This window comes from Lithobates pipiens, unplaced genomic scaffold (genome assembly GCF_037356315.1).
Source record: "Lithobates pipiens isolate NorthernLeopardFrog02 unplaced genomic scaffold, aLitPip1_a1.2 Scaffold_25, whole genome shotgun sequence".
Taxonomy (NCBI): domain Eukaryota; kingdom Metazoa; phylum Chordata; class Amphibia; order Anura; family Ranidae; genus Lithobates; species Lithobates pipiens.
This window is the reverse complement of record NW_027507787.1, coordinates 226,219,229-226,241,798: the sequence shown is the minus strand read 5'-3', so window position 1 is coordinate 226,241,798 and position 22,570 is coordinate 226,219,229. Positions and strand designations below refer to the sequence as shown.

The 22,570-nt window shown below is 46.3% G+C and overlaps 1 protein-coding gene across 2 annotated transcripts in view; it reads right to left on the bottom strand.

The window, feature by feature from the left end:
* LOC143930927 (ovostatin-like) overlaps positions 1-22,570 on the bottom strand; it is a 113,078-nt gene that overhangs the window by 74,252 nt on the left and 16,256 nt on the right. For both annotated transcript variants that reach the window (XM_077455616.1, XM_077455617.1), the window contains exons 4-9: positions 14,538-14,590; positions 13,827-13,847; positions 10,332-10,500; positions 9,956-10,040; positions 5,339-5,465; positions 453-567 (exon numbers count right to left, since the gene is read on the bottom strand). In XM_077455616.1, the coding sequence (XP_077311742.1) occupies positions 453-567; positions 5,339-5,465; positions 9,956-10,040; positions 10,332-10,500; positions 13,827-13,847; positions 14,538-14,590 (570 nt within the window). The remainder of the gene's footprint in view (positions 1-452; positions 568-5,338; positions 5,466-9,955; positions 10,041-10,331; positions 10,501-13,826; positions 13,848-14,537; positions 14,591-22,570) is intronic.

Here is a 22,570-nt window from a genome sequence, read left to right as displayed (position 1 = left end):
GAAAAATCAGTGTCGGAAAGGATTGGCTGGCTCCATCTGAAGTTCTGTCCCACCTCAACGGTCATATGGCTAGTTACAATGGAAATCAGGAAGTGAGCTTTCCATTTTTAGGGCTCATTCACATGGGCACTCCGCTATGTACGGTGTGAAGAGCCATTTGTTTATCTTTATGTAACAACTTCGATCTGCAGGCAGCTAAGGCTATAGAAGTGAATGAATATGCATTGGCTGTAAAGGCTCACCTATGTTAGCCTGCATGCCAATACCATATACATATCTTTAATGCATTATGTCAGGTTTTATCAAACCTGTGCGTCCTTTATAGGCAAGGTTGTCTGTGGCATTTGCAGAGTGCAGTACTGGTGACCACCGCTGCTTGTGTATTCTGCCATGAGGCTTTAACCCAATTATGCAGCTACAACATTAACACTTATGGCAAACCATTCACTTACTTGTCCCCTGTTCTGTAAGAGTGGCCTGCATTTTAAATGACATCCGGTATCCTGAGCGGTCAAACTGGAATGTTGAGAGAGAGACGTTTCCTTTATATGTACCTTCAGAATCAGTCTATTGAGAATAGAAGGAAGAAAAAAAATATATATAAAAAAATTCAAAACCAAAGTTGTGCCAAGAAAATAAAATGGAAACTAGGATCAGAGGGGCGCCTAGAAGCAATGGAAAAAAAAAAAAAGGAGCAGAAGGTCAAGCAAGCTGAAACACCACCTGAAAAAAATCTGACATCACCTTACACAGCCAGCACCATTGTCCATGTCAGAGAACAGTTACAGAAGAACTGCCAGATTTGCTAATGCAATGGAAGCACCGATTGGCATATAGGCATTCATCAATACAAATGTGAATGTGAACAGTTGCAAGGGCTAATGTGCAATTGCGCAAACAATGAGCAACTGATTCAGGTGCCAAGTGGCCCATTTAAAGCCAGCAGAATGATCCACTAGTTGCTTGATGATCTTTAGTGCCCCCTGTGTGTTCCCGTTTCTGCCATTATTGGATTCCCCATTACCGGCCTGGCTTGCCTTTGACCTGTCTTTTCTCCATTCCTGGCTTTGACCCTCGGCTTGCTACATTGACTTCGCTTTTGCCAGCTGATCCGTGTAGGACCTCTAGCTTGCTCTTCTTACTCTGCTGTTGCCAGAGTCCCAGTGTATGACCCCGGCTGACTCCTGACTCTGCTTGACTCCTGGCTGATATTCCATGCATGACTACTGGCCTGGCTCCTGACTCTGCTACTTGCTCTCCCTTCTGCCAAGTCTCACATCCTGCTCGTCAACTGCCACCCCATCACTACAGCCTGTCGCAGTTGGCAACCCCTGCTTCTTTGAGAATAGCACTCCCCTTTGCCACCTTCAGGGCGATATGCCTTAAGGTAAGCCCTCAGCAGTTTGACCGCCTACCAGTTACGTGACAGTCCCAAACTGAGGGTGCTTTAAAAAGCAGGGATGCTCCACCCATGGCCCGTTTGATGTGGCCCCAAAACCTGAAATCCATCACAACCCACATAGCCTCCTAAGTGTGCATGCTGGTCTACTTCAAAATCCCAGTGGCGGCCGTCATACTAGCTGTTCCGGATGTACCAGATTCTTGCTCCCTTTCTTTACACACAGACAGCGGATCTTTTAGCTGAGTGGATTACATCTAGTGGCATCCATACAAGGGTTCTGAAGGTAGATTCTCACAATTGTGAGATTAGCTTGGTGAAATTCTGAAAGCATGTGCGGGCATTATGTGTAATTTTATCTTTGCTTAATAAAAATGTTTAGTGCACTACTAGGCGCTTCCATGGCAGGTTTGTTAAGATTGTCCAGAGTTCTTGTTTTGCAATTCAAGGGAAACACGTTTTTGCAAGGTCTAATGGAGTAGCTTCATCTCAGACCTTTGGTCCGAGATGAAGCAACGCCATTAGACCAAGCGAAACACGTTGATATCATCAACAATGCTGCCTCGTCCCAGGACACAGTGGAAGGCGGACTTGCCTTGAGAGACTGGATACTGGCCGCAGTGAGCGTGGATTTCAGTAACTAAGTGGGACATCGATGCACAAAGCGGCTCAGCTAGGAGCTAGATATGCTAGCCATGGAGAAGCAACTAGCTCGCCAAAGATGGAACAAACTCTCCATTACTTGACACAATTCACACAGATAAGGACACTGGAACAGGCCCCTCTACAGCTGGGTGGTAAGGTATGGATTAACACTACAAGATGTATACTTGTTAAATCTTGCCACAAGCCTGTTTCCGATTACTTGGTCCTCTTGCTCCAACTTAGTGTTGCGGTAACATCTTTGATATTAAGGTTACCCCCACAGCGCTCACTGCTATAGAGTATCTGTAGCCATAGGAGACTGAACATTAATTGAACTACCAAATGTGAAATGTGCACCATTAATAAAATATGATGAAGATATAACCTCTATCATAATAATATCTACTTTCAACTATGGGATGTTAATTTGATTCAAATGCACCTTATGGACTGCCTGGCCCTCATTGGTTACCACAGAAGAGAATATTGGTGTTCTGCCTAAACATTTAGCATAACATAATGCCTCCACGAACAACAAATATCAGCGTGTTGGTTCCATGAATCTTATTTAAGAAGGCCTATCCTATTTGTGGTTTAACCAGCGGCCAGTCACTAAAAATTTGATGAAAGGGGATCCATATTAATCTCCCATGGTAAAATGTTAATAAATCCAATGAATTAAAGTGGGAGTAAACCCGCTGACTTTTGTTTTACACCTGTAAGGGAAAAGGCATAATGAGCTAGTAAGAGTCCACGTAGCAACAGCCAAAGGCTGCAGGCGAAAGGACGGCATGACAGTTGCTTTGAATGCACTGTCACAGTTTTTAGAGATCATAGGGGCCGCTTTAAGGATTTCGGGTAGGCGGGATTAGGGGCGGAGCCGGAACGTTCGGCCGGGAAGCCGAGCGGAAGCCAGGGCAGTTGGAGAGTGGAGGAGGAAGAGGTTCCCACCCACCTTCCCTTTTGTTAGTGGGATTTTGTTTTTATTGGGGTATGTTTACAGGGTGGGCAGGTTGTTTGGGGGGGGGGGTCATTTGAGAAGGTCAAGTGGTGCAGGTGGAGAATAGGTTGTACCCATCCATGGTGATGGGGATGGTTGGTGCTGTACTTCACGGTTACAAGGGGGTAAACGGAAGAGTAAAAGGGGTAGGTCACTGCATTGGTTTGGGTATAGCCTCCGAGACAGGGGAGTCTGTCTGGAGGTCAAGAGGTCAAATATATTGTGCAGTGACCAGTAGGGTCTTGGGTATGCTAATGACTCATGTTTCAGTATTAAGGGAAATTTTACATGTTAATAAAAAAGTTATTTATTGAAAGTTTATATTTGTTATATTTATACATATTTTGGTTAATAAATCAAGGCCTTCGACCATTTACTCCAAACGTAGTCTGGTCTGGTTAATGGGGTGTGGGGGGTTTGGAGGAAGGTGAGGAGTTGGTGGGATTAGTGGAAATGTGGTGGAAGTGTCAGACAATACAATGCTTACCTTAGAACGAGGTGCCGGCATCTCACTCGATCCACGGCAAGGGAGTTGACAAGTTCCCTCGGCGTGTCTTCTGGGTATCGCGGCTCCGTCTCTGTGAGTGGCCGGAGCTGCGATGTCACTCCCGCGCATGCACATAGGAGTTTTCACGGCAGTGTCTGGCTTCTGCCGGACTTTCAGCCGAGAATCCCCTGTGCGCATGCGCTGCTGAAGTCAGCAGCTCATTGCGAGGGGAAGATCTCCTAAACCATACAGGTTTAGGAGATATTCTTTTTGACCTACAGGTAAGCCTATAATAAGGCTTACCTGTAGGTAAAGTGCAACATTTAACTATACAAATGCTTTAAGTGTTTGCCTGACCGCTGGTCAATTCAATGTGTCTGGACTGTGTTCAGTGTTGTACAGTATTGTTGTGTGTTGTCTTGTCTGTTGAGGATATGGCAATTCTGTTTATGAAACTGCATCAGTGAAGTTTGATATTTTTCGATACATTTGATAATTGAATATTTATGATATATTCCAGGCTTGATCTAAAAATTCTTGTTGCTAAAAGTAACCTCTTTTCCAGTTTTGCACAGATCCTCCACTTCTGGTATGCCCCACCGGCGCTCCTTGCTCCTCCTTCATCGGGTGCCCCCACAGAAAGCCGTGCAGGCTTAAGCCACGTACACACGGGCGGACTGTCTGTCCAACTTAGTCCGCCGAAACACATTTCAGCGGACAGTCCGCTCGTGTGTGGGCTTCAGCTGACTTTTTCAGCGTGCAGTCTGGCGTACTAAGTATTTCGGAATTTCCGTAATATTGTCCGTCATACTTTGGTTTCAGCGGACAGTCCGCTCGTGAGTAGGACGGACTAAGTATGGCGCATGCTCAGAAAGGATTTACACGGCGGAAGGTTGCATTGCTGTGTATTGGACGTCCTATTTCTAGTCCCGTCGTACGTGCTGTACACGTCATTGCGCAAACGTTCAACGGACTGTTTGTTCATCGTGTGTGGTCAAGTCCGTTCATTCGAAAGTAGGACGGACTGTCCATCGGATTGTATGACGGACTAAGTTGGCCATACAGTCCGCCCGTGTGTACGCGGCTTTATTGCTCAGTCCTGCTGCTGCGTCCATTGATAGACAGCAGGACTCGACACCGCATCACAGGATTTGATTGACAGCAGCGGGAGCCAATGGCTGGGGCAGCTGCAGCACAGTTTTTTTTTTTTTTTACCTTTTACGCATTAAGGTGAAAAAACCTAGAGGCTTTACAACTACTTTAAGTGGACTGCACTCTTCAAAAGGCTTGAGAACCCTTGGCTTTAAGACCTTTGAAGCAGATGGGAGGTTGCTGTACATCACTGTTTATATAAAATGCAGTCACAATAATCACAGTTTATATTGCAAGGAACCATTCAGACCACAATGCAGTGCACATGTTCTGCATAAAGGAGTTGTGTTAGGCAGCCCGTTCATTTTTAATGAATTTTCTTACACAAACAGATGTTGCATGATTCCTCCCCCTCCCCCCCCTCCCCCACACATTGCACATGTATTCTCTGTGGTGGGCTACAATACAGGGCCATCCATTGCAGCATACTGAAGATGGACAACTTTGAATGACGTTGTACATCTACCCTGATTTGTATCATTACAAGGTACAGTGTGAGCGATTGGTAAGGGTTGATGTGGCACATGATCCTAATGGATCACAACCATAAAAACGCAACTATTTTGGAAAGTAAAAAGGAGAGAAATGTAGGCAAATGGAAAAGGTGATGATGATGATAATGATGATGATGATGATGATTGCAGTTGGGTCTCACCGTTCCAGTGAATGGCACACAGATACCATCAGGACTCCTATTGTAGGTGTTTCCTGTGTAATACTTATATGGCGGTCTGCACAGTCTCCCCGATATTTTCCCTGGGACCCCCTGATCATATGTGTACCTGGGGGGAGAAAAAAAAAAAAACTTAGTTCCGCACACCAATTTTGAAAGGTTGTCTGTTGACACGTTAAAACCAATCTGTATTCAAATTGATATATTTCTAAACACAAAAACTTAGGGGGAATAATAAGCGTTCCATCCCCCTCACTAGGGCCATCTGGTGCAGATGGTCTGGAGATTGGCAGTGTGGAGTTCAGCCACAGATCTTTGCAATTTCAGGGAAAAGGTTGAGGGTGGGGGGGGGGGGGGGGGGTTGGGGTTCAACTTCATATCTTGCATTAAACCATTGAAAAATGTGGATATTTTTGTAATTGTACTCTACCTGCCCTATTAAAATTGGGTGGGGGGGAAGATGCACTTTCTGCCTAGATTTAAGAAAATGCAGCCACCATAGGCTCGCACAGGGGGTGTGGCAGGTGTGCCTGGGCACCCCCTCCATTTACTACATGTGGTGCCGATTCCCCCTACTGCCTAGGCTTCCCCCTGTGTTGCCCCCTGCTCTGCTGGCTTCCCTCCCCTCCCCCAGCTGCTGCAGGGGATGTTTCAGGATGGGGAGTTGGGGAGGGGGCTAGTAAATATACAGAATTTACCAGCGCCTTCCTTTTCTATAAGGAACACTCACTGGGGTGTGTTTACTAAAGGCAAATATACTGCACTTTGCAAGAGCAGTTGCTCCAGAGCTTAGTAGAAGTCAGCAGGGCTTCTGCTCATTTATCATCCAATCATGTGCAAGCAGAAATGCATTTTTTTTTCTTGCATGCAATGTTTTTTTTTTTGCAAAGCTTTACCTGATTTACTAAGCTCTGGAGCAACTGCATAGTCCATTTGCCTTAGTAAATAAACTCCATTGTGTTCATTTATAACAGAAACATAGTAAACAGCTTACTATGCTTCAGCACAGAGCATTTCCCACTCATTCACTGTCCTCTGCAGCTGAGGAAGGTATGCGTGTTTGAGCTTTGGGGTGCACACCCTAATGCAATAGGCTGCACACACCTATGGCAGCCACAAATCTTAGAATTACAGGGCTTCAATTTTTAAAGACTGTTTTTAGATTTACTACTGCACCCAAGATAAATAAAGTTGGGAAAAGAAGAAATGAAGACAATGAAGGACAATGGGGAACACAAAGGAACATTTATCCATATCCGTCTAATATAAGAAATACTGAAAATGAACAGGCTCCATATAATTTGCTGCCCTCTGATGGCCTCTTCTATCCATGACGACATTGATAGGCAACTAAGCATGGATTAGGATGCAATGACCAGTGTAGCACTCTCATCCTTAGGTAGGTAGCTAGAGTTAGTGTGTGTAGAGCCAGTGCAGGTAAATTTTAGGCAGGACTAGCTGTGAGCTAGGCCTGTTTTTGATCTGGGGGGGTTGGGGAGAGGTTTAGTGTAGCAGTAGGTGACTGACGTACTTTATCTCTCTGGTGCCTCCTTTGTTTCCAGAGGGTTCTGGAAAAGAGGCAGGGTAGAGGATGAGAGTGGCACGGAGTATATCTGGGAGCCCTGACCAATCCCCAACTAGGATTGGCAGGGGGCAGGCCTATATATATATATATTCACATAGTCAGCCTGCTGGGGAGGAGTTGTCTGGTGGAAGAACTGAATGATGGAATGTTAGCCCTTGTACACACGGTCAGAGAATCTGTCGAAATGTGTGCTATCAGACCGTTTTGTCGGATAATCCGACTGTGTGTGGTCTGCATCGGACTGATTCCGTCGTAATATCCATCGGACCCAATTTTCCAACTTGTTGGAAATAATTCCCGACCAACTGGGCCGATCGGACATACTCCGATCATGTGTAGAGAATTTTGATCGGACCAAGTGCCACGCATGCTCAGATCAAATTCCTACATCAAAGCTATTGGCTACTAGCCTGAATGTAGTCCCGTCGTAACGAAATAACGTCATCACGTTCTGAATGATCGGATTTTTCGACAACTTTGTCCGATCGTGTGTATGCAATAGTTTTGGACAAAATCCGACGGACAAAATCCGACGGATTTGGTTGTCGAAATCTCCGACCGTGTGTACAGGGGCTTAGACTGTTGTGGCCCTTTTGGCAACCCCTCTTTCTGGGGGTGGGGGTGAACTCGAGTCTGGAGCCTCTTTCTACACGATCATTAAGAGGTGTCATGGAACATGAGGATGACAGTGAAGAGCACTTCTGGTGTGTCGAATACTGTCCCCCATCAGATAGTGTCCGCCCTGTACTGCACTTGTGCAGTACGGAGGACAAGGAGACGCCAAAGGTCTCCGAAGATGAACGGCGCCTGCGCTGTGAGTCCAGGTTCAAGCCCCACCATCTAAGTGGACATAGAGTTAGAATTAAAAAAAATTTGTTAAAAATTAAAAATTGCTAAGCGAGGCCGTGCCTGAAGTCTGGTGAGTGAAGCGAGCCCATGAGGGGCCCTGTTACTAAGTGCTACCGCATGTCCACTTGGATGGTGGGGCTTGCACCTGGACCCCTGTTCAGAGACTTTCGGAGTCTCCTTCTCCTCCGTACTGCGCAAGCGCTGCACCTGTGTAGTACGGGGCAGACAATATCCAATGGCGGGACAGTTTGACAGAACACCGGGCAAGTCATTCAGGAGGGATCCATGCCGGGGTCAGTGAGTGAGAAGCTCTGGGAGAGACATACCAGGATTGGATGTGAAGCCAGACGGAAAGACTGGGGTGTCATTGGAGTCAAGTTGCTGCAGTCAGGAGGGTTGGCAGGATTTGCACTGGACTTTCTGGGGGTCCGTAGTCCAGCAAGTTTGTTAGCACTCTGTCCTTTTTCATCGAGAACGGTTGCTACAACAGAGGGGACTGCAGACCCCTGCCAGCAAATGGCTACTAGTAAAATGTTGGGACTTCTTCAGAGTGAGGCTCAACAATGTGTCAATGGTGACAAGAATCTAAGATTGTACAGTGGAGAAAGCAAAGTCATCTTAACCTCCCTGGCGGTAAGATTATTTCGGATTTTAGGTGCTGAAAGCGGTACCATTATTTTGCATGAAAATTTGGCGTTTTATATTGTAGTCCTGTAATTCTTAAGCCGCATACACACGGGCGGACTGTATGGCCAACTTAGTCCATCAGACAATCCGACGGACAGTCCGTCCTACTTTCAAATGAACGGACTTGACCACACACGGATGAACAACAGTCCGTCGAAAGCTTGCGCGATGACGTGTACAGCACGTATGACGGGACTAGAAATAGGAAGTCCAATACACAGCAATGCAACCTTTCGCCATGTAAATCCTTTCTGAGCATGCGCCATACTTAGTCCGTCCAACTAGCCTACTCACGAGCGGACTGTCCGCTGAAACCAAAGTTGGACGGACAATATTACGGAAATTCCGAAAGACTTAGTCCGCCAGACTGCACGCTGAAAAAGTCAGCTGAAGCCCACACACGAGCGGACTGTCCGCTGAAATGTGTTTCGACGGACTAAGTTGGCCAGACAGTCCGCCCGTGTGTACGCGGCTTTAGGAATAACTCACTTAAATCTGTCCAAACCAGAGTCTAGAAGACATCCTGGGTATGATAAAGTTTGAAAAATTAAATCTCAAATTATAATATAATAATTATAAATAATAATTGTACCAAATATAACAATAATTCAAATTATTCAATAATGTAATCAAAACAAAAACACTGAAATTTGCTCAGTTGCAGAATTGTCATTACTTTTCAGTATTTGATGACGGATCTCCCCACAAATTGCTATCCCTCAATTCTGCGAGTGATTCCAATTTATTATCGCTATTTTCTAGCTGGTCTAAAATATTTTTTCATGTAAAGGGACAGTTTTGGTTGCTATGGACAATCTCCAGTTTCCAGACATAAAGAACAGTTTTTATAATATAAAACTGCATGCAGGACACTGGGCAGACCACTAGGGACAAAGGGGATGTGAAATAATTACATTATACTGTGTGTTTCACTTTTTGAATTTGGCGCCGATCTCCGTCCGTCGCAACGCTCGCAGGGCACGGAGATCGGCGATGTGATGAATCGAGCGAGACGCGGCTCGCTCGTACAGCGGGGGGACATCACTGGATCCAAGGGAGAAGGTAAGCAAGCGTCCTCCTGGATCCAGCGATGAGATCCCGAGTCTGGCTCGGGTTTACCGCTTTTGGCATAAAAATTCCACTCCGAGCCAAACTCGGGAATACCGTCAGGGGGATTAAGTAGTGTGCTGGGGGGAGTGTGAAGTATGGAAGACTCAAGTTAAATTCAACCAAGTAAGATTCATCATCTGGGCATCCCATGTCCCTTTCCCCATCCAAGTTTAATCCCTTAAATGAAAACAAGCTAAAGACTGTTTGCCGACTGGCAAAGTGTGTCTGAAATGAATGTCTGGCCAGGCAGGATGACGTGTGGAACTAGAACACGCAGTGACCCCATGGGACACCGCTACACCAACAAGTGTCAAGAGCTAAACAAATACACATTTTTTTTTTTTTTAACTACAATGGTCTTAACCTACCTGGCATTCACCTTGAAGGAAAGAATATCTTCCAGGATGGTTACACTATTCGGAGCTGTCAGCGTTAGACTAAACTTGGGCAAAACTGGGAAAAACAAAAACAGTTATTTATCTTTAAAAACTTTGGGGTCCGATAACTTCAGGGGGAATTCACACATCAGTGGCAACCCAAAGGCTAAAATGAAAAAAGTTAGCATTGAACAAGTAGAAAAGATTGCAGAAAGTAGCGAAAGGCTGAAGGAGAGCACAGAGCTGTCAGTGCTGGGGGAAGAGGAGGCAAACCCCGAGGCAAGTCTGCCATGATGTGCAATGGAAAAAAACTGCCACGGGATTTCCAACAGCACTGCTCAAAGAAGAAATCACCAGTCATACATACCATACTGCTCAGCCTTGATAGATTTAGTAACTACGGCACCAGACTGTCTTTTAGCTGTGATCTGATAATTTCCAAGATCTGGGTCATCAAGCATGGTGAAACTTTTGTAGAGGAAGGATCCCATCGTACTCTGATCCAGCCATTGATGTATCCGATTCCCAGCTGGATCCTAAAATGCCAAATTTAGGCAGTTATACAAATTCTGTAAAGGACTGAACGAGAGACACAGCAACTGATTTACTCTACCAAAGACCATAGATAACATTATCAGTTAATAGGACATTGGGAGATGAGCATCAACAGCAGATACATTCAAGGCTCCCAGAAACACATTTTGTGATCATCGTGTCATGGGACAAGCCTTTTCTGTGTTTCCAAATGTGGTTCAAATAAATATTTTGTAGACTGTCCTTCAGGAGGATAAACTGAACACATTTAACTTAATCTGGCCTCCATGGGTATGCTTCTAGCCTTTAACTTCCATTCACTTATTGGCGGACAGGTCCATATCTTTCTTTGGTAACAGATTACCTACCGTATTAGGGACCTGGTAAGTCATTCTCCTCTTTATATTGCAGTTTCCCCCACCCCCCCCTTTTTGTGATGTTTTACAGTGACGGCTGGTGTTTTTTTGGGGGACAGCAAACCACCCCCAGCAGGCAGCGGCACTATCCCACTCCCCAGTAGGTTCGGCGCTTACCCTGTCTAGGTGGCGGGCTGTAGGTAGCAGCTCCAGTGTTCTCATCTCCAGCATGGCAGCTTTCGCCATGCGTCTTCACTCCTCTTCCTCCATCCTAGGTGTCCAATAGGATAGTCTGACATTTTTGGTAAAAATCGGGAAACTGGTCTCACGTCCCGCTTTTTGATTGGTGGGGGAGGAGATTTAGTGTGGAAATAGCGAATATTCATTTGCTATTGTTACAACTGGGTGGGAGCCCACTAACTTTTTTTGAAGCCTATTCTGGCTCTAAACACATGTTCCAAAAAAACACCTTTATCTAACCCCTCTACTCCCCCCTGTTCCCAGCCCTACCTTTTGCATCTTCCTGCAGTTCTTAGAACTTGTCAGCCTATCCTATACTAAAAAAAAAAAAAAATATATATATATATATATATATATATATATATATATATATATATATATATATATATATATATATATAAGTCAGCTCCTAAGACCCAGCATTTAGCTTAATCAGTCTACTGTGCTATACATTGCAACAGCAGTACAAAAAGTTATCCTAAACTAACTTTGCAATCTCATTTGCAGTGAGTCACTTGCTTTTTTTTGCACTTGGTAGAGCCACATTTCTCAAAGTAAGGATCTTGCCCATCAGCTTGTTATACCAGGCTACAATTTTTATTTTTATTTTTTTAAATAACGTACTAGAGTATTTTTGGTACCATATGGCTGGTCATTTTACCATATTATACAGGTCACTTTCCTATTACACTGTGCACCATTCTCAAACAGGCTTTAGCCAGAGGTTGCTAGTGTTCCTTGACCCCATCTGATGGGGCCTGCATAGTTCTGCATTCAACACCATTTGGCAGAGCCAGTAGCATGACACCATTGAGTTTTTAGCTGTCTGTAAGTGTAGCATTCTATTATTCTATTGATTATTGATGGTCTGGTTTTAGCAGCGGTCCCAAGAACTAAAAATGTCAAGGGTTTCTCTGGGATAAAATTAAAGGCTGCTGCACACCAACAAGGGCCCAATATCCCTGTAATGTTCTGCATGGTTAAGTAATTAAAGCCATACAATAGAGAAGAGTACCCATGTTGTCAATGCTTTGTGTCCCTGCAGAGACAGATGTATGCATTCTATTTGTTCTGAAAATATCAGTTGAGCAGAAGGAAGTTGTCAAACAACATTCACAGGAGACCTGGTTGTTTCAACACATGTCAATCAAATGATCAGCTTCTGTTTCAATGCTAGGAAGAGCAGCATTCTCTGATTAACCTTACTTTTTTTTTTTTTTTTTTTTTTACTTTCAAAGTATTTTATTTTCATAGAACAGAATACAGAGAAACCGAAACATGCTTAACAAGTAGATCTTGAAGAACAACAATATGATGATAAAAGTTAGGTCGACCTCCTTGTCTGCTGGAGTGTGAAGGGTACTTGTTAAAAAAAAAAAAAAAAATCATGAACTAAAACAGCTCTAAAGGAAATGAGCTAGCATCCCTTCGTCATATGGGTGAGGGTGTGACCAAAAGGAAGCGCCAGAATCTAGGCATTATTGCACTTTGTCAGAGCTGGAGAGTCAAACTCCTGGGTTGAGCCCAACCTGAGCCAAACAAAGGAGGAGCCCTTATCCCCGCGCCCCTCTAGGGATCACACTGCGCAGGGAGAGGGTCCCTCTCACATAGAGCGGAAGCTCCCGGTCACTCCCCCCCAATTATCCAAGATCAACTATGAAATATTGCTGTAGAGGTCGATCAGTAACCCTGAGAGAGTGGGGGGATAGACCCCCAGAGAGTAAGGGAAGTCGTTAGGTTCTCAGTGATCAATGTTAGTTTAGAGTTTGGGCCGGGGTGATCCCTGGAATGATGGAGATACCTACAACTTGGGTCCAGGGTTCCCAGGTCAGCTAAATTTTTTTGTGTGGAATCATTGAGGGAACTCACTAGTTTTTCCTGGGTCATAATCCATGAGATTTTCCTTATAGCTAACCTAATGTGGACCGTAGGTTGCTTCCATGCTTTAGCCAGGGTCATATTCGCCCCTAAAAAAAATAAAGTGGGTCAATTTCCATTTATGTTTGGGGATGTGAGGGAGGTGTGCATTCAGTAAGGCAATATCTGGGAGCCTAGAGAGCTCGCATCTGGTCACTTTTTTGATTATGTTGAATAGTTTCTTCCAATAATGTCTAACTCTGGGACACTCCCACCATACATGTGCGATTGTGCCTATCAGTTGGCAGCCCCTGAAACACAGATGATCAGCCGTCGGGAATATCTTAGCTAGTCTTGCGGGGGTCAAATACCACCTGATGATTATTTTTATATTTGCTTCCATTAGGGAGGTGTTTAAGATTCCTTTAAATGCTACAGATAGGGCAGATTGCCAGGACTCCAGACTCCACTTGATCTGGAGATCCTCCTCCCAAGCCAGCATATAAGAGGACTTCCCCTGAGGTTGTGAGAGCGAAGCGTAGATGATTGAGATCCCTCCCCTTTGCTCCATGGCTTGACCACACCAGAGTTCGTAGTTAGAAAAATGTGGAGGGTTTGGTTTGTCTAGCCATAGACAGTGTAGGAAGTGACTGATTTGGCCAAATCTAAACCTTTCCGTTTGCGTTAGGTCTAGTTTGCTAATGCAATGTGCAAGAGAGAGTGGCCCTTTGGTAGAAAAAAAGTGTCCTATTCGGTACAGCCCTTTATCTAGCCACCATTGAAAGGCCTGTTAACCTTACATTTTAACTACAAAGTGTATAAAGATTGCATTGGATTGTGCCCACAAAACTGAATTTCATTCATTTATTTCTTACCGTTACAAAGACTTCAAGGAACTAAAAGGAAGAAGAAAAAAAAAAAAAAGTTAGACTAATGGATTGATAGTCGCATACATTTTTAATGTGCTGTTGTAGAGACTTAGGACACAAACAGAAGATGGATAAATTTAGAAGTTTGTGTTGCAGCCAATGGAAAATTTAAAGTGCCATGTTGAGTTTGACATTTTGCATCGCCCATCGAAGTCAACAGAACTGCACCCAAACCATGAGCCAAAGGTCAGGCTTACTGTTATCACCAAAACCCCAAAAAACTCCACAGGTGTTCCAGAGGCAGCAGTATCGCCTCACGTGCACCTGGAAACTGCTGCTCTACTGCCCTCAAGAGAGCAATCCACCGCAAATCCCCTTTCAGAGGTGCAGTAATGAATACGCATTTTAATGAAACCTGCAGATGTAAAAGCAAACTTTGGGCTTGCAGCAGAAATATGTAGTGCTCCTACCCATGACCAGTTGTGTGGACAGCCACACAACTGGCAAAAAAGGATCAGCTCCAGAGGAACCAGCTCTCTGGAGAAGAGGAAGCCTCCAAGACAAGGGAGAGCACCCCCTTCTTTCCAAGGCTAAACAAGCAGTATATGTGCGGTCCGACTGCCCACTGTGCCCAGCATTCCATCTTTTAGCTTATTCAATTTTAGTGTTTGGGTTTTTACCTACAATTTTAAAATCTGAGATCTGAACCCTACTCACCGTTTCCTCCACTGGGCGTAAATTATTGTCCATTGACATCACATACATCTGTACTGTAGACAAAAAAAAATAAAAATAAAAAATGTGCACCAAGTTACTCCAAGCACAACCAGGTATCCAGGCAGAAATAAAGTTTAACATAAAAGCCATTGTTTGAGGTTGTGGGCAGCTATATGAGAGGAATCAATAAACTAGAGGTTTGGTTGCTGCACCTCATTACTCTAATGCCATGTACATGCCATTTTATGCAAGCTTGTTGTCAGAAAGTCCGACCGTGTGTATGCTCCATAGAACATTTGCTGTCGGACTTTCCGCCAACATACATTAGAGAGCAGGTTCTCAATTTTACCTTTTGTTATCCAATTACCCCCCCCCCCCCCACTTCCTGTTTTCCTGGTGTGAAATAATCATTTTCTTTAAGAAAAATCAAAAGGTGAATTATAACTCCAGTTATTTTGTGTATGAATTCGGTCCCAAACTTTAAGTGCAGAACGTGTTATTTCATGTGTATTTAAACCTATTGGCCTATACTGTGGAGGATTCCATATTATTCGTCCTAATTGTGCTTGACTTATTATGTTTTTTAAACTCACCCATCTTTTTTCATTTGCCTCTTTCGCCCTCTCCACCACCCGTGAAAGAACCACTACATTATGGTATTTTTTTTAGGTCCGGAACTGCTAAGCCCCCCTGTTTTTTCCCCCTGCTTAACACCGCAAAAGAGAGTCTCGGCTTTTTATATTGCCATATATACTTAGAAAACTGTTTTCTTAATGTTTTAAAGAAGGCCTGGGGGAGCGAGATGGGCAACATTTGAAATTTATATATGATCTTTGGGACCAGTATCATTTTAACTGCGTTAATCCGTCCTAGCCAGGAGAAAGGGCATGTTGAAATTCTTTTTATTTCTCTTTTAATTTCATCTAATAATGGAATATAATTATTCATGTATATTTTTCTGATAGTATCAGAAAGGTAGACTCCCAAATATTTAATCTCCTTTCGCCAAGGAAAGCGGAATTATGCAAGGAGTTTCGCCTATTTAGGACTTCGGACTTGCCAAGGTTTATTTTCAGATTCAAAATTTTACTGAATTTTTCCAGCATCCTCAGCAAGTTCGGAATCATAATCCTAGGGTTGGTGATGAAAAAGAGCACATCATCCGCATATGCTGCGAGTTTATGTTCATCCTTACCCACCCTAATCCCCTCTATGTCTGGATTGTTTCGGATAGAGGCCAGTAACGGTTCGAGAGACAGAGCAAACAGGAGAGGTGACAGTGGGCACCCCTGCCTGGTGCCATTTCCCATTTGAAATTGGGCAGAGGATTCTCAGTTGACCTTTACCGAAGCCTGCGGGTGATTGTAGAGTACTTTGATCCACCGGATCATTCTCGGTCCGATGCCCATTACTTCCAGAGTTTCTAACATGAGTCCCCAGTCTACCCTGTCAAATGCTTTCTCTGCATCCAGCGACAGGAATAGACTTGGGGACCCATTATTTTTTAAGGCCTGGAGTAGGAGCAAAGCCCTCACGCCATTATCCCTACCTTCTCTCTCGGGTATAAATCTGACCTGATCTGGATGCACCAGTTCAGTCATCTTTTCCTTCAATCTAGATACCAGGACTTTAGCAAACAGTTTTGTGTCGGCATTCAATAAGGCTTTCGACCTATAACTGGAACAGAGCAAGCGATCCTTGCCCTCCTTCGGTATTACCATGATTGAGGCCTCTCCCTCCATTTCATATTTTGTGCCTAGTCCATTCATGTATTGACAGAGCTTAGGAACCAAGATCTCCTTATATTTTTTAAGATAGAAGGTCGTATACCCATCTGGTCCCGGGCTTTTGTTGGGTGCCGAATCTTTTAGTGCATTGTAAATTTCCTCTTCTGTAATGGGTCTATCTATATTACATCTCTCTTGTAGGTACGTTAGTTTCGCTTTGTTCAAATATTCTTTAATATTTTCTTTTCCCCTTTACCTTGAACCCCTTTCTGGCCTACATTATACGGGGCTTCGTAGTATTGCTTGAATACCTCCGCAATTTCCTTAGTTGTATGAACCATCTTCCCGTTCTTATCCTGTATTTTATCAATGAAATTAGTCTCTTCCCTTTCAACTGTATCGCTAGATAATTGCCCATTTTATTTCCCCCATAATATCTCTCTCTGGCTCTCCCCTCCAGCGCCCTCCTTGCTCCCTGGTCCCACATATCTTTAAGTTCCTCTCTCTTGTTGATCAATAGGTGAAAGAGTTCCTGCTGTTGGCCCTTTTGTTTTTTATGATCCTGCTCCAATCTATGAACCTCTTTAATTCATTTTTCCCTTTTCTCTATTCTTTCACCTATGGAGATGAGGATACCCCTAACATATGCTTTGTGTCCCTCCCACAGGGAGGCGCCCGTAGTTTCACCTGTATCGTTCACCAAAAAATAGAATTCTATTTCTTTCCGTATTATCTCGGCAACTTTCTCATCCTGTAAAAGGTTCTCATTTAATCACCATGTGAATGGTTGTCTATGTATTCCAGGTATCCTCATCTTCATTGTTATCAGGGAATGATCTGACAGAGATACTATTCCTATCTTCGTTTCCATCACTACCTCTAGCAGTCTATGATCCACCATTATGTAATCTAACCTGGAGTGCGTATAATCTTTTATTTTTTCGTGTTGTAACCTCCAGACATCCATCATTTGATGTTGTCTCAGTCTGAGTTTAATTGTTTTCAAAATCTTCTTGTTTGTCCACTTTGCCCGGGACGTACTATCTAGAGATGGATCCATGCAAAAATTCAAATCACCCGCCAAAATTACATCAGCTGGGGGGGCATGGCCGGGATGGTGGACTGAGCAGACGTGCTGCCTGAGCTCTGCTGGAGAATCATCCGTTTAACCATCCGTTTGCGGTGCTAACTTTTGCCAGAAACCCGTGTATGCCTTCAAGAAGCTCGGGGGGTCCCAGAAGGGCCAAGAAGTTGAAGTTCCTCCCGCCCGTTGAGCATTTAGAAGACCCGACACAGCGGCCTGCTTCAGTGTGCCTGAGCAATATGGCGTCGCAGACAGACCGCGTGGAGGACGCTCCACCTGGGATCCCGGAGGTGATGGCGGCTATTACGGCGTGCCAGGCTGCCCTGACGAACAAAATCGAGGCCGTGCAGCTTGACGTTGGGCTGCTGCGACAAGACATTGACAAAATCCGATCCCGGATTTCGGCGGCGGAACAGCGGATTGGTGATACGGAGGACGCGGTGACCAGTCATGAGGCTTCCATACGAGCGCTTCAAACGAAGGTCAGAGCATTGGAATACCGAGCGGAGGACGCCGAGAACAGAAGCCGTCGTAACAACCTTCGTATTGTGGGGCTCCCGGAGGGGGACGAAAGTAGAAATCCGACCGTCTTTACAGAGGACCTGTTACGTTCGGTTCTTCTGACTGCGCAACTGTCTCCGTACTTTACTGTGGAGAGAGCACACCGGGTCCCACCGAGGCCCGGCCCGGAGGGCGCCCCTCCGCGTACGATGATCCTAAGGCTGCTGAACTTCCGCGACAGGGATGAACTTCTTTGCGCGGCCAGAGCGGCGGGCGACGTTCCTTATCAGAATGTCAAGCTTATGCTGTTCCCTGACTACACTCTTGAGGCACAGCGACAACGCAGATCGTTCGATGCGGTCAAGGCCGCCCTGAGGAGCAAGAACATTCGGTACAGCATCCTGTTTCCAGCCAAGCTACGAGTGGTTGACGGTGAGACTGTGCGGATCTTCACCAGCCACAAAGATGCTAGTGCCTGGCTGGACTCCCTTCCTCGTGGGTGAACTGTAGCTGGAGTGTCGGGATTTAATCTGCTTTCTTTCTACACTAGGGATGAGCTGGACATGGACTGCCTTGGAGGGATGTTTTGCATTTGTTTATTTTCCCCGTTTAGTTCGGGAGGGTGCCTTACCTTTCCCCCCCCCCTTATGTTTTAGTTGTGGGGCCTAGCAGCCTTCTCGGACTGCCTTCTATTTTTGTGTTCTGCCCTCCTGTTTTGTTCCCTACTCTGGCTGTGCTGGGCTCCCTTGGGTGGCACTAATTACGTACTTTTGTCTGGGACTTATCGCCCCGGAGCTTTTGTTTTACTCCTGGGGGTCTCTCTGGACTTTTTTTGCCATACTGAGACATTTTCTTTTGGTTTCTTTTATTTTTCGTGGCACTTATATACTTTTGTATTTTCCTATTTTTCTCCGTACTCCAGCATCTCGGGACGGAGATGTTGACTGCAGTTTTTAATCTTCACATTCTTCCACTGTTCTGTGGTTGAGACTGTTGGTGCAACCCTGAGCGGGTGCGAATCCGGTGCCATTAACCCCATCTGAACTTGTTCATGTTTGTTTTTCGGGGGTGTATGTGCCCTCCACTGTTGGGAGGTGCACGGGGAGGGGACGCCTGTTGCGACCCATGGGTTACTGGGTTTGGGAATGTTTAAGTTCTGTTTTATTAGTTTGGTTGGTTTGGGAAGACATGAGTGGGTTTTATATGTGGGCTGTTTATCTGCTAAGAGGTGGAGGATCCTGATCAGATGGCGGAGCGGAGATCATGGCTGATTTGACAGTTCTTTCTTGGAACGTCCGTGGCCTCAATTCCACCGTGAAACGCTCCCTGGTATTTAAATTTGTGCACAGATACACTCCCAAAATCTGCATTTTCCAAGAAACGCATCTTATTGGTTCCAAGATCTTAGGTTTGAAGAAGGCATGGGTGGGAGCGCATTACCATGCCTCCTACTCTAGCTATGCTAGAGGTGTTAGTGTGTTAGTGCTCAAATCACTGGACTTTCGGCCTATGCTGATCAAAACGGATCCGGAGGGTCGCTATGTTTTGATTCATGCGCCGATTGCCGGCATCCCCTTCGTTATTGTGGGCCTGTATTTGCCCCCCCGGCGGATAGTGCCCTGCTTTACACTGATGAGGGTGGTGGCCCAGTTGGGGGTGGAGAGAGTGTTACTGGTTGGGGATTTCAATTTAGTTATGTCTAACACCTTGGACAGACTTCATCCCTCCCCTGTGTCCAGTTGTGGATTGTCCAACTGGGCCTCTGCATTTGGGTTAACGGACCTATGGAGGAACTTCCACCCTTCTGATGCACAGTTCACCTGCCTATCCGCCACCTATCGGACACTGTCCCGGTTGGACATGGCTTTTGCGTCCTCCGCTGTGCTTCGGGAGACGGTCTCTGCGGAGATCCTCTCCCGGGGTATATCGGACCATGCTCCCTTGTTGGTGTCGGTTGGCGGGGAAAGGGTGTCGGGACCGAGATTGTGGAGGCTGTCGAAGTACTGGATTGAGGAGGTGGGCATCCGGGATGAGATCCCAGAGGCGCTGTGCGACTTCTGGTTACACAATGAAGATTCGGTTGACCCTTTATGTGTCTGGGATGCATTCAAGGCCTGGGTTAGGGGCGAATACATGCGAAGGATTGGTAAAAGAAAGAGGGAATATGTGCAGTCTCTGCGGCAATTAGAGAAATGAGCGCGAGATCTGGAGGGGAGGTTTGTCGCCAACCCGCAACCTAATAACTACTCCCTTTGGCAGGGTGCCCTTCGGGAGTTATCGCTGCTCAGGATTGACCTGACCAAGAAGTCCATGTTATCCAGTGCCCAGAAGGTGTTCGAATATGGAGATAAGAATGGGCGGCTCTTGGCCTGGCTGGCCAAGGGACAGTGTCCGGTGACCCACATAGGGCGCTTGAGGGATGCCGGGGGTGCCCCCCTGACCACCCCTGAGGCGATTAACGACCGATTTCTGCACTATTATCGGGGACTATACTCCTCTAGGGTCAGTTATTCGGAGGCGGAGTTGGCTGGGTTCTTGGATAGGGTGAACATCCCATGCCTGAGCCCGGCTCGGCGGGAGGACCTGGAGTGGGATATTTCTCTTGAGGAGGTGCAGGTGGCAATGGGGTGTATGCAGGCGGGTAAGGCCCCGGGACCGAATGGTCTCCCGATCGAATTTTATTCTGCCCATCAGGAATTATTGGCCCCGAGGTTGGTCTCCCTTTTTTCCCAGTTTGCGGAGTTGGGCTCTCTCCCGGATTCCATGTCTGAGGCGGTGGTGGTGTTGGTGCCCAAACCCGGTAAGGATCCTGAGGACTGTGCGGCTTATCGGCCCATCTCGCTGCTTAATGCAGATGCTAAGCTGCTAGCAAAAATCTTAGCATGCCGATTGATGCAGGTGCTGGAGGACCTAGTCCACCGGGACCAGACGGGGTTCATGCCGGGGAAGGGCACTGATATCAACATTCGCAGGCTCTTTCTTAACTTGGACATGTCTCATGACAACACGGGCACTAGAGTCATAGCCTCTCTGGATGCAGAGAAGGCTTTTGATTCAGTGGAGTGGGCCTACCTCTGGGAAGTGCTCCGGAGGTTTGGGCTGGGTCCTAAATTTTTAGGTTGGTTACAGTTGCTTTATGGGAGTCCGAGGGCCAGGATTCGTACGAACGACACCCTCTCCGATTTTTTTCTCCTCCAGAGGGGCACCAGGCAGGGGTGCCCGTTGTCACCCAGCCTTTTTGCATTAGCCCTTGAGCCCTTGGCGATTTTAATTAGGGACTCGGCGGCGGTCAAGGGTCTTCGGGTGGGCCCTCTGGAGGAGAAAATATTGCTATATGCAGATGATGCCCTGTTGTATTTAGTGGATGCGGGGGCCTCGCTGCAGGCTGCCCTAGCTATTTTCGCCGAATTTGGCAGATATTCGGGCATCCAGATTAATTGGTCTAAGTCTATCTTATTCCCTCTGGATTCGCAGGCGAGGGCGGTGCAGACACCGTCCCCGCTGGTTTGGGTAGAAGAGTTCAAATATCTGGGAGTGTTGGTCGCGAGGGAGACTCGGACATTTCGTCGGCTTAATCTTCAACCCCTGGTGGCGAAATTTAAGGACCATTGTGTTAAGTGGAAAGATTTACCCCTGTCCCTATTGGGTCGGATTAATATTTTTAAGATGATGTTCCTCCCGCGCTTTTTGTATATGTTCCGCAACTGCCCGGTGTGGCTCCCTAGTTCCTTTTTTAGGGAGCTGGAGGGATACCTGAGCACTTTTTTGTGGAGTGGCAGGGCCCCTAGACTGGCCAGAGCTACCCTGCAGTTGCCGGTTCGGTGCGGGGGCTTGGCTTTGCCGAACTTGCAGGTGTATTACTGGGCGGCGATTCTAGTGTCGGTGAGATGGTGGTTTGAACAGTCGGGGGCTAATGCGGTGGTGGGACTGGAGGCGGCGGCCTTGGGGTCCATGCGAGAGCTCGGGAATCTGGTGTACAGGGGTCCTAGGGCGTATCGTTCTCTTCTGTCGGCTACTGCGACGACCTTGCGGGCTTGGGCGGTGGCTAGAAGGCGCTTCCTTCGGGAGGATCGATACTCGCCCTTTGTTCCGTTGTGGGGTAACCCGAGTCACCCCCACTTCCAGTCGGTTCCGGACCCGCAGCTGTGGGCCCGGTACAATATTCGGACCCTCAGAGATATTTATGCCGAGGGGTCCTTACTGCCCTTTAGAAGTCTAGTGGAAAGATCGGGGCTTCCTGGGTTCATGCTGTTTCGTTATTATCAATTGCGCCATGCGGCCAGGGCACAGTTTCCCAGGCCTATTGTGCTGTGTGTGGACCCGGTAGAAGATGCCCTGGCGCAGGAATCTCTCAAAAAGACCCTTACCACGCTGGTTCTGTTGTGCTCCGATTCTCCTAGGATGAACACCCTCTGGGACAAGTGGCAGGCGGACATCCCTGGATTGGATAGGCAGGATTGGGAGGAGTATTTGGAGGATGGGTCCCGGCTGCTGATCTCCTCTAGGGACCGGCTGATACACACAAAATTTTTACACCGTGTGTACTTTACGCCGCAGAGGCTGCACAGAATTTATCCTCATCGGTCCCCGGAATGCCCCAGGTGTCATTACCCTGAAGGCACTTTTCTACACATGTTTTGGGATTGCCCCCGAATTGTTCAGTTCTGGAGGGATGTTTTCAACTGTATAAACATTCGCCTGCAACTGACGGTTCCCATGAC